The following is a 14,851-nucleotide window of genomic DNA, read 5'->3' as shown; positions in this document are numbered from 1 at the left end:
AACTTGTAATGAGGCCCAATGTTGTTTGTGTGCTAGTTCCAGCACTTTCTTTTGCAGTGTTCATGGGACTGCTATCTTTGTTCCCTTTAGTAGCAGCCCTCCGTCCGTCTTGGCAAACTCATCCTTGACAGCCACCAGGCAGCTGATGTCCTGCCTTGCTTCTTCGCATATGCTTTCCCTGATGTTTGGCCTGTTTCCACCAGCCTGTTTCTAGACATCTCAGGATGACCTGCAGGCCCTGACCATTTTCAGTTTCTTGTGCAATCTGATGTGGGCTTAAACCACTCAGAGTGTTCTCGTGCACTATGTAGAGAATATATTGATCGGCAATGGAGTGAGTGAGCCGTGATCCCTTGCAACGGTGACGCGATATGAAGTCTGCAGGATTATTGTCCTTTCCTGGACGATGAATAATATTCAAGATATAGTCTTGTAGCCTCAGTGCCCATCTGGCGATTCTAGGAGGCATTTTTGCTTGAGGATTCCGGTATATAAAGAGCAGCGCTTGATGGTCAGTGACCACCGTGAAAGGTTTTCTGTACAGGAAGAGGTGGAAGTGCTCACACACCCACACCACTGCAAGTCCTTCTTTTTCTGCTTGCGAGTAGGATTGTTCGGTCTTTGAGAGGCTCATGCTGGTGTATGAGACGACGTGCCTCGTACAGTTGTCCCTAACATCAATTTGTGTTCAAATGGCGCCCAAACCCACCGGGCTAGCATCGACTATTAGTTCTGTCTCTCTCTTGGAGTTGAAGTAGGCCATGTTCTTGGCTGGCGTCCGATATTCTCTGCTTCATTGTTTGGAATACTTGTTGGCACTCCTCCGTCCACTCAAAATCTGTGTGTTGCTTTGTGAGTGCTCTAAAAGGCTTGCTTACTGATGTAAAGTCCTTAATATAGCGGGTGCAGTAGCTGGCAAGCCCGAGAAATGAGCGCAGGTCTGAGACGTTCATGGGTGTTTCTGCGTCTGAGTGCTGTTACTTTTTCTGGATCCGGGGTAATTCCCTGCAATGAAAACAAATATCCAAAGAACCTGAGGGTTTGTTTCCTAAACTCACATTTCTCTTTGTTGAGAGTGAGCTGTGCTTCCTCCAGGGCTGTACATACTGTAGTGATTGTGTTGTCGTGTTGCTCTTGATCTTGCCAGAAATCCAATACATCATTGCTATAGTTTAGGCAGTTGGGTATGTGCTTTATGATGTTATCAATCTTAGCCTGAAAGATTTCTGCAGCTGAGGAAACCCCAAAACGGAGGCTTTTATACCTATATAGTCCCAGGTGTGTGACAAAAGTGGTGATGTAGCGGGATTCCTTGCTTAGCTCTAGCTGGTGATACCCCTTGTTAAGGTCTAGCTTTGAGAACACGGTGGCACCGTTGAGCAGGTGCACCATGTCGGTAATTCGAGGGGCCTGGTGTCATTCACATAGTATGGCTTAATTTGGTCGTTGCATGTCCACACATATGCGGATGTCTGTGGAGTCCTTCTTTGGTACGGGGACGATGGGTAACACCCACGGTGCAGGCCCTTCTGCGGGCTCTATGATGTCTGCTTCGAGTAGTTTTAAGAGCTCTTCCTCCACTGGTTTCTGTATATGTATTGGTATCCCTAGTGTTGTTGAGTTGATGTGGAGTTCAATCTGCTGCAGCTTGAGCTTTCTGAGGCCTTTGAATAGGGTAGGGAACAACTGTTCTATTTTTGCAGCCGGGTTGAGATACTTGTGGGCCACGAGCCGATGCAGTACATGTATGAGGCCCATGTCAATGGCAGCTTTGAAGCTCAGGATATAACCACTATCAGTGGCTGATTCTAGGACGTGCATTGGAATCTTCTTTGTTTGTCCTTTGTAGCTGCATGACCCCATGAAATATCCCTTCCATGATGGTGGCGTTTTTGATCCGTTGCGGTAAATGTGGACTTCCGCTGGTCGAAGTTGTGGGGCATGTAGCAGGCTGTCATGCACTTCTTCGCTTATGACATTTACAGTCACTCTAGTGTCTACTAAAAATGTGGCCGCCATTTTGTTTATCTGAATGAGCACGATTGAGCTGTGTTCTTTTGCTGTTTGGTTCCCTAATGTGCATAAATTCTCTCTGTTTTTGGGCTCCTCCCGATGTCTTTCCTTTCTCCTGCTGTGTTCTTCAGACGATGCACTAGATCTGCTGTCAGTCTGTGATTGTTCAACGAAGTACCGCACATACTTTCTGGGTGTTCTACTGGTCCTAGCCAATGTTGGTTTGTTCACTCGCCTTTCTCCTGAGATGCTGTCTTGTGGTCTCTTTTCCTCACTCTCCTCTCGGGGTCTTCGCTGAGGTGGCTCATATGATAGGCTTGATGTTTTGGGGGGACTTTGCATTTGTCTCTCTTTGCCTTGTGATGTCTTTCCCCCACTTCCTTCTCCTCTTAGTTGGCTGCGGTACATGCGGCATACCGCTTTGAAGTGGTTGTCTCCTCCGCAGGCTGAGCACTGCTGGCTGATGGCGAGGGATGCGCCCCTGAGTCGAACTCATAACCGCACCTGTAACAGAATGGTTCATAGTTTCCTTTGGTTGAGTGTGTCATTTCCAGTTTGTTGATGCTCTTGAGTTTTCCATGACAGATTTTAATGTCACTTAATCCTTCCACTTGGGATGCTAGTGCTGCGTCTGATCGCACAAGACGCAAGATTTCTTCTAGGGTATGAGGCTTTTGTAATAGCCGTTTTCTGAATTCTCCGCATTCCCCTCCGGCTATGATTTGCAATCGTAGTGCTTCATCATTGGAGTAGTTGTTTCAGTTTTAGCCTCAGGTGCATGACAAATGTGTCCATTGATTCCCCTTTGACTTGTTTGGTTGTATGGAAGATATGTCCACATTTGTGTGTCGCGTGAAGTAGTCCATCAGGGTTGTTTTGAGATAGGCGTAAGTGTCGGTTGTGCCTGTAGGGAATTTGTCTTCGATGTCCCCGACGTTGGGGCCTATGGATAGTGTAAGGAGACTCTGCTCCTTTTCCTCATCCAAAGGTACTATGTCTTTGATACATACTTCAAAATCCCTTACCGATCTCTTACATCGAGGCCCTCGACTGTTTGACTCAGACAAGTCAAAATGTGTGGGCAGTTGCGTGATGAGACTATCCTGAATCCTGGAGGGAAGAACTCGGGCTGGGTGAGGGTTACAGTGAGAGTTGTGTCTCCTGACATTTTGTGTGTGTGTCCAGTAGTGTCCTTTAATGATTGGTGTGGTGGGCTGGAGAATGAGAAATGAAAATGACCCCACTTGCGCTTTTAAAGTTAGTTGTTCTCATTTAGCTGCTTGGGTTCCTTGCCCATTGCACTTTGAGTCTTTGGGGTGGAGAAGTCTGGGCCAAATGGGTTTGACTGACCTTCAATATGAATGGATGCACTACCACATCAGGCAACTAAGGTGGTGCCTTCCAGGAGACAAGTGGCGTTGAGCTGCATGCATTTGCCTTCTTCCGCGTGTTTCATCAGCAGCTCTCTGTGTCGTGGCACGGTGCAACTTCCTTGTGCGCATCAGGTTTCCTTTTGCTCCGTGTTGTTGCCAGTCTAGACGGTCTCCGGTGCAGGATGCACTTGTCACAGCAAAGCCCTATTGGAACATAGGAATCGGACACCAGATACGAAACAGAAAGGTAAAAAACTGGTATTTGTAAACACCGACAATCCTCTCTCCAAAAACATTAAAAAGATAATCTCCAAAAATTGGAATATCTTGGAGAAAAGTGAGAAACCATTGGAAAAAACAATCATAGCATTCAAACGATGCAAAACCATCAAAGAACTCATTACCAGGAATGATGTGACGTTAAGACCAATAAAGCAACTAACATTACCCCAACAGTGGGGATTACCCGCTATTATTGGACACCATCCATGAGGTTCTTGCGTTTGCTGTCAATTCACAACCAAAAGCACACCACTCGATCTAGGACTCAATACACTATGGAAACAAAACTCTCACACTAATTGCAATTCCGTAATGGTGATATACGCAATGTGGTGCCCTTGCCAGCGAGTTTACATCGGCAAAAAGAGGAAAATTTAAATCAGGATAAGTGAACATAGATCGTGTTAGAGGAATCGTACTTTGAATGTCCTTCTGGATGACAATTGGATTGAGATGGCCCATGGACCAGATGAAATCAAATGGTCGGTTGTATATAAATTACAATCTAGTGGTGACAGTAATCGCGACAAAAGGACACTGATAGCGAAGGAACAAAGATTAATTTTTCTTACCAAAAGTGCCCCAATAGGACTGAATGAAAAGGTTGAATGGAGACCATAATTGCCAATATTATGATCCCCCGTATGGACCTAGTTCTCCAAGCTGTCAGGTCGGTAGTTGATGCCTGCTGTAACTCATAATGAGGTATTACCTCTTGCTGAATGAAGGGTGCTGTATCATAATCTCCATAATTACCCTACAGCGTTTTTTGCATCTAATTCGCACAGTGGCACTGCGTGAAACAACTTTGCTAACCTTATTTAAATTTCCCGTGAGCTAATACAGGAGTAAGAGCTTTGATCTGGTTGTCTGACTAGTGGGTCAATTGGGACATCTTTGCCTTTGAGGAATCAAGTTGGTAATAAGCAGCGCGTCCCTTTATCCAATGAGCGAGTCCGGCCATACACGTTTAAGATGCCAACCCGCACGGATACGTGGATGCGTCATTTGGAGAGAACCCACGCCGTATCCTCTGAACTTCCTGTTTACAGACTGAAGCTAGTAAGCACACACTAGGGTTGAGAAGTGATTTTGCACCTCTGACACTTTTTGGATCTAGATGCAGCCAAAATAGCCGATTTTGCCCGGGTTTCACTCTGTTAATTTATTTCTCTTCACTCGTAGATCTGTCTTGATTCCATCCATACTACCAACGACTCAATTTTTCTTTCTACGACACCACGTTCCACAGCGGCAACTACTGAATATGGCACAGGACGTCTTGGATAGAACAGGTACTGCACTTAGTCAACCGGCGTCTATTGCCATCAGTTAGCCACACTATACCATTATATGCATGTGACTCATATACTGACCACTAAGGTCGGACTTGCCGTAGAACTGCAACCATTGGACATGCCGTACGTTAGTCAGTTTACTGACATAATTTTAAATAACTCAGGTTGCTAGATGCACTATAATACATTCTGGCTGTCACAGTTGCTGTTAGGCAGAATCCTGTGCAGTTCCCTTAGGGAGCACTACAGAAGATTAAGACTACAGGTGAGAGCAATAAATCCCCTTTGGTATCAGTCCGCGCCACACAGATTTAGTTGGTAGCTGTGGCTGAGCAGTCAGACTTATCTTGAGAGGGAGATGAGCAGTATTCAGGGTTTACACAATAGGCCTACAGTACTATGGCACAAGGAAACACTGACAAAAGCTTTGTATTAAAAAGTAGATATATATTTATTTTATACACTTCTAATAAAACACATGTATCACAGTCATCAAGCAAGTTAAAATAAGTCATAGGAAAAATATACACACTCCCTAGTTAAATTGTAGACCAAGTGAACAGAGTGAAAACTGAGCAAAACGGCACAGTGAAAACCACACACAAGGGATCCTCTAGCAATTTTTCACAAGGGAGGGAAAGCACAAGTTATATACAAATAGCTTCTTACACACCCTAGCAACACTTCCCATAAGTTTGTGAACCAGTTTAAGCAAGACAGTGCATCAGTATAGGAAATACTTAAATGAAAACTGAGCAAAATGGCATTTCACAAGGTTTAAAAAGAGGAGGAAAGGGGTAGTTATAAGAAGTAGGTGCATCAACACAGTTCTAGTTGAGAATCAATCTAAAGAAGGCAGTTCTAACAAATGTAGCCAGAGTCAGTAGGCCTGTGCCAGAGTCAGTGGTAGAGGGCAAGGGCCCAGGAGCAAAATGTTCTTGTAGCTGCAGTCAAGTCTTTGGTTAACGATTTCGAAAAGGTGGATGCAGAAGTTGAAAGACAATATTAAGAGAGAGGGGCGGCCAACCCAACAGGTAGGTAAAGGATTTAAAACACTGTTAGTGCTACCGCGAAGAAAGGGCGGCCTGGCGGAACAATGTACCTTTAAGATGAAGAAATGGCTCCTGCGGTGGTGATTGTTCCTGGTAGTTCCTGCAGTTCGGGTGATCCAGCAGAGGAAGAGAGGCTCTCGTCGTGGAGGAAGGTTCGAGTTACTGCACTACCCAGGGATGAAAACAGCCGCGGTGCTGCCCGACGAATAAAAAGTAATGCTCCTTTAAATCGCGGTCCGGGTGGACTGGTGCCTGGCTATCCGGCCTCCGAGTACAGGGTACTGGTGATTCGACCAAGGCAGGTCCAGGAAGGCGATTGGCAAACTGGTTGGCCCCACAAGGTCAAGGGAAGAAGGCTCTTGCAGATGAAAATCTTCTCTCGTTGTGTGGAGAAAAGTGGTGAGACGCTGCAGCAGGGCTTCACCGGTGGTTCAGTCGTTGCAGATGTCTGGCTTCTCTCCTCTTTGGCTTCTTAGTTCCAGTGGCGACGTCTTGCTCTTCAGTCCTCAGGACCCTGCTTTTATGCAAAGAGATCTGCATTCATACAGCCTAGCTGTCACTCATACAGTGGAGTGGTCATCTTGGCGGGAGACCCTCCAGCCTATCAGGATAGAGTGCGACATGGGTTGCTGAGGCAACCCTGTCCAGGGGTCCTACACCCCCTCCCACACAATGGACCCACCCCAGACTCAGTGGCGCCGAAAGGAGGGCTTCTTGGCAGAAGCCCCCCAAGCGGACGAACAAAGGATCCCCGACCTGGGTTAGGAGTTTAGAGAAAGACATGAGAAAGAAGTTATATTAAAGTTCTGGCAAATAAAACCTACCGGAGTAAAGTTAATATTAAAATGCACCGGCGGTATGTTAGAGGCTGTCAGAAAATGTGGTAGCCTCGAACAATGGGAAAATCCCATAGGAAACATATTTGCAGTCGAATATTTATGGTAGTAACCACTGCCATCAGCCAGAAACATTTGAGAGAGGGACTGTACGGTACCCGCTAGAAAATGAACATAAGGGAAAAACTATTAACCCTTTCTAGTACCTCCATAGTAAGATGGGTTGTACTGGTTTAGTTCATAGAAATTGACTAGTAATTGGGACTTTACATGCTCTGGGAGACAGTAGTCAGTCCCAGGGTATGGAGTCTATGTTTGGGGGTCGCTACGACACCCCTGTGTCACTGCACGGAGGGTGCTGTGTAACACATGTGAATAAAGATGGTTCCTATGGGGTTGAGAAAATCCCATACACATTAAACACAAAAATAGCCTACAACACACATAGCAAAAATGCCTAAGCGTGGGAAAAAGAGTCTCACTCCTAGCAGGAGAAAAGACCAAACCCTTCAAATCCAGCAAAGCTGCTGGGGGACTCTATAGGTAAAGGAAATTAGCCATAGAATGAGAATTCTCCCCAACAGTTCCGAAGTCTTCAATTCCAACTAAGTGCAAGATATAATACTTAAGAGAAAGTATATATGGTGTACGGACAGGAGGGTCTCTCTATGGTGATAAGTGGATGATTCTTAATTTAACTATTTCCCAACCCAGGTACTTGACTTACTCTGGGAAGAGGTGGTTCTTGCAACGATTGCCATAGCACATAACGTGGAGCGACAAGTTGATAACAATGATCCGCATTCACTAAGGATGTACTTCCTTTGGGACCTCTAACCTCCGAACAATCTCCTACTTTGAAAACATTTGTTGAAGAGGTAAGAGCTGAAGCCAATGTGAATATGGACAGGTGATTCCCACGTTGAGGAAACACAGTGTAAATATGGTAGATTATTGTGATCACAAAGTGTTTAACATTAACTAGCCCATGAGCTTCCGATCTTTTGAGTGAAATACATACACAGAGTACAGTGCAACTTATAAGACAATGCGCTCTGTTTATTTGATCATTGTTCAACTCAATGTTGAGAATAAAACTCTAGATCATATGGTGACTGATTGCCAATCATGCGCCATTGTTTTTACTCTGTTGCAGGGGACGAGACCTTCCGCGCATGTGACAAGAACATGGAAATTGACGCATGACACCGACGTCTGTGGTTTTGTTGATGAATTTAACTTATCCATAACTTTGTATGGTGTAGGCTGTTTTTTAAAGTTAAACAGTGACATTTTTTGTATTGACAAAAAAACAGGAAAACCCCTGAAGAATTTCCACTGAATTTTCTGAATTTTATTTTTGGAAAGAAACATGTTGAGTTAAATATAACATCATCTTGCGCAAGCTGATGTTATGGTGCTTCTACACTGTATGAACGGAACACACAAGTGATTGAGATACAGTTTTGCACAGCACTTAGCACTTTCTTAGACACATTCAATTGTAGGTCTCCATACTATGATTGTTTTAAGAATGATTTGCTTTCTTTACACTGTTTTTGTATACCTGTACACTGATATTTGTGTGTTTAACTGAAAAAGTTTTTTTATTAAAATTTGGAAAACATTTTTTGTGTATAAAATAACATTAAACTATGTATTTTATGAAATCAACTGACTAAAGACTGACCTTTGACTATTTTTGGTTGTGGCTCTTTGTCATGCAACAGAGTTATTTAATCTATATGCATTGTTGTATATACCTTTTGAACGGTTGGCCACCTTGTTGAGGGATTGCTTATGGGTTCTTTTCCCTCAAACCTCTTGGTGGTGTGTAATTCTCTTGTTTTGCAGCCTTGCTGTTTCAGATGCAGCCACCAGGATGCACGCCTGCTGCGCACTTGTTTTGGTAGGCGGAGGCAGTCCGCACGGGCCTTGGCTGCCCGGGACTCCCCGCACGCCTCTTCAGGGATGAGGGTGGGCCAAGCGGGAACGGGTCTCTGCTTCGATTTCAGTTTCTTCCCTCCATGTAGGCGGAGGCAGTCCGTGCGGGCCTCGATTGCCTGGGACACCTTGTACGCCTCTTCAGGGATGAGGGTGGGCCAAGCGGGAACGGGCCTCTGCTTCGATTTCAGTTTCTCCCCTCAATGTAGGCGGAGGCAGTCTGCGCGGGCCTCGACTCCCTGGGACACCTCACACGCCTTGCGATCGGCAGAGCGGGGCCGACAAGCCTCAGCTGTTCGGTTCTGTCTTTTTCTCTGCCCCTTCGGGACTCGCACTACTGCGAGGAGGGGGGCACTGCACTGTGTCGGTTCGACCGACCTCGTCGCCAGTGTCGAGTTGGACCCAATGTGGTCCAGGCATTTACCCACATGGCCGCCCACGTGCACATACACAATGAGAAGGCGGACACAAGAAGAAGAAACTAAGACGGCTTCATTCCTCCAACGCCAACTCGTAACTGAACTTCCCTTCTCCCGCCCCTCCCCTTCCCTCATCCCTGTGTCCCTCTCCACGTGATGTGGGAGCTGGCTGCTTGCTACAAAGTCACAGTGGCAATGCACAGTACCCTTTATGGATGACCTGAATACTAATGCATAGCTCTCTAATTAGTGGAAGAGAAGGGCTTAAGGAGCCCAATGTGTGCTCCTACTTGCGAGGCCGGTGGTTCACAAGGAAGGGCAGCCACCAAAGGAGGGGGTGGGGGCTTTTAAATCACAATTCTTTCCTAACCCACAATACTGTGCCACTGCATCTCGAGGTGCTACAGTAACATACTGCAATTCATATTATAAGACTCAGCCAGTTCACCTCGACTACCGACGCTCTACCCAACTCAGTGGCTCTTTTTTTTTTAAAGAACAATTCATAAAATTGAACGCTATGTTCAACTGTCTAAAACATTGAAAGAATTTGCCATAACTTTATGTGCAACCAAAACAATTAAAACAATTATAAGTGTCAAGACTTGCAGGGCAATCAAACCGCAATTGTCTGGTCACACTGGATTGAGGATTTCCTAGATATGCATCTCAGACACAAGTCTACAAATGAGACTTAAAATCAAGACAGGAAAGAGGGGTAGCTGATCGTCTGTTTGCTTGAAAGCGCTTCCACGACACACATCTCAATGGCTTAACTGGTAAATCTACCATATACTGAAACCATTGACTAGAGTCCCTTTCTTATACCCCATCAGAATGCAGGAGTTGAGCAAACCAAAAAGAAATGTGGATTTACATTTTCTTTTTTTTTTTTAATCCCACAGTAAAATACTAGTAGGGGACACAGACCCCCTCGCCAACCAATCCTACTACTACAAGTCCACAAATAAAAGGAGCCTTAATAAACTCCAGATCCCTGGTAGCACATGCTACGGAAGTAGCCGATCTGATCCTGAAAGAGGACTTGGACTTTCTGGCCATCACTGAAACATGGCTACACCCTGCTGCAGGCCCCATGATTATGCTAGCAGTTCCTGATGGGTTTTCCATCCTGAGACATGACAGAATTAACTCCAGAGGAGGAGGTATCGCAGTTATCTACAAATGTGGTCTCGCTATGAGACTTGCTACACAGATCGATATACAGTCGTGCGAACTACACTCAGTCAAAGTACCTCTAAACAATGCCCAAACTCTAAACATCCACCTTATATACCGCCCCCCAGGCCCACCTGGAACTTTCATGGATGACATCAACTCTATCCTTACCAACAATCTTAAAAATACTTCACCCAGCTGATTGAGGGGTACAACGGGATCAAACCCTTGTGCTCATTCGAAAGCAGGAACACCTGAAGGCACTAAACCTTGAATCTTCCAAAGCTACAGAGAATTATATTTACTTGAATGCCCAATAAACCCTATCCCTTGCCATGAAATGCAAACAATATCACAATACAAAGTTCCAAGCCCACCTCATCATTCATTTTTTCTTCCAGTATATACTGGTGACTGCTTCACTCAAATACGGGTGTAACCGTCCTGAATTTAAGCTGCACAGATGTTTCTCTTTAAGGCAAAATGACGGATGTGCTGGCAGTCCAAACGTGTAATTGGTTTGCAGGGATTATGAGAGAAGTAGGAATTACTTATGTTATGTTACTAGGATATGCACCACACGCCATTGCCATTTGCATGGTTTCCGTGTGCTCTGGAGGATCTGAAAGTCATTAAATTGTATAGGTATCAAATAGAACCTTTGGAGATTTCAGGTTTTCCAAATATTTTATACAATCATCATTTCACAGCCACAACCTGAGGCTAAGCTGTATGTCATTCAAAATGTAGGGATGACTGATGTCTTGTGCTTCTATGTACCAAAGTTGACATCACCTTCAGGTATTCTACCCAATAGGTGCCACACCGATTATCCTGAAAGAGGCCCAATACCATGAGCCACCTTGCCCCTTCGAAATGCATGACACACTGATCAAGCAGAGGATTCAATCTATCAATATCACGAGAACTGGGTAAAAATTACATCATTGACTTGTGAGTTTGTCCTCTACGGCAGATAGAATGTGGTGAGTTGGAATACTCAGTTGTGCAATGTTAGACATATTTAATTGTGGCATTAATGAGCAAATTAGCGGAACTGTTTCCAAAACATGATAAAGAAATTGTACTAAAAAAATTGAAGTGGATGTGTGCATGGTTCAGATTCACTCATATAACATCAACTAAAATTGTGTGCTTAGGGAAACCAATTTATGCATATCACTTAACATGATTTAGCGTGTTTGGCATGGGCAGGGACAAGATTTATAAATAACATGTCTACAATTCCAAGCTTTATTTTTGCGAGTCTGGCAGCTGCTCTAATTAGAAAAGCAATTGCTGCTGTACAATATGCTGTAGAACATAGTCTTCTGTTGTGGGTAAAGTAGTATTTGCAGAAAGTTTGATGTGATACAAATTACAGAATTTAAAAATTTCAAGTACCTCACTGAGTTTCCTGTGCAAATTTTGGAATTCACTGAGTTTTCGGGCAACTGTCCAGCTTTTCCTTTCAACTTCCAAGCTCTCCTGTGAACTCACCACAACAAAATATTGTGGCATTTGCTCACCATTCTCTTCTACAATCTTAAAAAAAAGACAAAGATAATTTAGTTGATGGAAAATTGAACATTAATATTACCTCTAAATCTACTTTTTCATTATCAGAGCATTAAATATGAGGGTCAGACCCCTAAAAGACCCAACTAGCCCATTACATACAGTCTATATTACATACAACAACCTTCACCCATCTTGCCCTCTATCGTTGCAGGTAGGAAATACAGTTTACAAGATCTACATACTTAAGGGCAAATGTAAGTGACATCTCAGTTAATCTTTAACAGTGACGTTTTAGACTGGGACAGTTAACCATCAGTGAATTTCAGAGATCAGAACTAGGAGATGCATTAGTTTAACCTTTCCTACATGTCCTAGAAGGGAAAAATAAAATAAATTTACACCACAAAATACGACTGATTGCATAAGCTCTGAAAGCGTTCTGCATAAAATAGTGGATTACAAAGCAGATATGTTCAAAACACTCGCGATCACGCATAAATGCATCCACCACACCGCACCTCCTTACCTATCCCACAGTCATCCTGCCTCCAGCTGCAAGACCCATTAGAACACCATATACTAACCTACTGCCGGTCCCAAGAATTAAACGTGAAAGAGGCGGGGTGCTAGCTTCCCATTCATTGCCTCTAGACACTGGAACTCACTGCCTCATTCCATCAGAAGTGAACCCTCTCATCTCACCTTCCACAAGGCCATCTAAAACCATACTCACAACAGATAGGCCTCACCCTCACTTTCTTTGCGACTCGGTTTCTTAAACCGAACAAACTGTATTTTGTATGATGACTGCAGTTCAAATGTAACCTTGCTGCCTCCCATAGGTACTCAAACAATATATTCATACATATTCAAACAATGTAACTAAACCTGCATACTGTAATGAGATAACCACCCACGCTTATCCAACTAATGAAGGGCGACTGTGACAAGCCTAAAGAAATGTAAACAAGACTTGTTGTGACGGGCTAATGTAACCTAACTGCCCATTTATGTGATCCAACTAAGACGTAATGGTGTAACAGAGCCTCAATACCCATAGGCTGTGGAAGCGCTTTATAAATGCAAATAAAAAAATATGGAAAACCAACAAAGAAAACACAGGACTAGGTCCATGAACTGATCCCTATTTATTTTCTTCCATAATGTACTGGTATAATTACCCTTAGGGGAAATTAATACTGCTTCATTTTTCTGAACACACTATAAAGAAAAGACTACCTAAACACAGAGAACAGTAACACTACAAACTCCATTTCTAGAGGATTTAACATTGGTAGAAAAATATTGATGTTAGTGCTGAAAAATGAATTTCTTGTGGCAAGATGATTGGCATAAAAAGGGAACATAATCAACAAGAAATACATAAGAATGGAGGGTATTATATAATAAGACCATATTCAATAGGTTACAATATCAGACATTTAGAAAATATTTCAGAGCAGTTAATTTCTGGAATAGTCCCCTCCATATCGCTCTCAGTGAGCAAAGAGCCATTCTTTGCCAGTGTCCAGGAGCCAGAGCGGTGGGGAACTGATGCTGCACTGTCTCGATCAGTTGTGCTGTCACAACGTGGGAAGACATGTATATCCTCAGAGGTGCAGAAAGATGGCCCATCCATTATGACAAACTGAGAACACATCACAAGTGTATCCTTGTATGGTGTAGATATCCAATAACTAGGCATACACAATTTCGTCCATCAGCTGAGTCGGCTGGGCCAAAGTAAGCAAATGTGAATAAGCCCTTAAAGCAGCTGTGTTTCTCTGCACAGTACAGGCAATATATTCATTAATGTCTTTTTAATTATCAAAGAGTTTGTGGTTTTCAGACTCATCAGCCCAACTGCTCTGGTTTCTAAAGAAGCTTCCTCTTTGTTGACTTCCACAGGTACTGCGGGTTATCCAGCGGAAGCTTTCCCCATGCATCCAATTAGTAATTTCAAACTGCATGGCCTACAGCTATTTGGATAGCAAGATAACCCAAAGAAAATAGAGTACGTAGGTGCACCATTGATGTTTACATAGAGGCAGACAGAGTTGTTCCTTTTGTTTTTCAATAGCCCCCCCCCCACACACCCACATGTGCTCCTCTCTGGTCCTCTGCCCAATACAGGATGCTAATAAGAGGTTATACCACGCTTTGATGTCCAACACAGGGTCTGTTTATATGATTATATATATATATTCTCTATCCTTAAAGTTCATGATCCTGGCGATCATCGCCCTCTGGGGGGCACCCGGCTAGAGTTTCCTAGTCAGGGCTCTGTGTGCCCTCTCCACAACAAAGCCTTGAGATAGTGTACTGGCTCCGATCTCTTGGAGCAACATGTTTTCGACGTACTCCGTGGGGTCATTGCCTTCCTCGCCCTCCAGAAGTCCAATTATACGGATGTTGTTCCTCCTCGCTCTTCCCTCTGCATCTTCCGCTCTTCGTTCCAGAACCTTGACTCTCTGTAGCACTTCTGACATCTGCGCCTGCGTTACGGCGACCCCTGCCGTGTTATGTTGCACCTGCTGTTCCATCGCTGTTACCCTCTCTGTCAGATTCCTTGCGTCCTAGCGAAGGAGACCCACATCCACCATGACTGTGTCCAATTTGTTTTCTAGGGATGCTTTTAGGGATCCTATTGCTGTATCCATCTTGTTTTCAAGGGAGGCAATCGCTTCCAAGATCGGACCTTCGTTTGCACTTTCCGCCTGATGTGGGGTGTTATTCACAGCCATTGCTGTGTCTGTTGGCATTGGCTGCTTATGCCCGGGTGCCTTAGTAAATGTATCCATGCTAACTTGCTTGGTTTTTCTCTCCGTTTTCTTGTTTGGCATTGTGTTTACGCCTGCCCGAGGTGTCTCCCTCTTCCGGCCCTTCTCCAGTAGGTATGTTGTCTGGGTCAGCGCGGGGGTGCTGTTCCAGGCG

At 44.2% G+C, this 14,851-nt stretch overlaps 1 protein-coding gene across 2 annotated transcripts in view; it reads right to left on the bottom strand.

Annotated features, from left to right (window-relative positions):
- The window catches only part of SNX25 (sorting nexin 25), a 1,900,476-nt gene that overhangs the window by 313,350 nt on the left and 1,572,275 nt on the right, over positions 1–14,851 (bottom strand). For both annotated transcript variants that reach the window (XM_069631510.1, XM_069631509.1), the window contains exon 12: positions 11,801–11,941. In XM_069631510.1, coding sequence (XP_069487611.1) covers positions 11,801–11,941 — 141 coding nt within the window. The remainder of the gene's footprint in view (positions 1–11,800; positions 11,942–14,851) is intronic.

The sequence above is a fragment of the Ambystoma mexicanum genome, chromosome 6q, assembly GCF_040938575.1.
Source record: "Ambystoma mexicanum isolate Mex_15411 chromosome 6q, UKY_AmexF1_1, whole genome shotgun sequence".
NCBI lineage: Eukaryota > Metazoa > Chordata > Amphibia > Caudata > Ambystomatidae > Ambystoma > Ambystoma mexicanum.
Note: the sequence above shows the minus strand (reverse complement) of the source record. Positions and strands in the feature narration are given on the sequence as shown.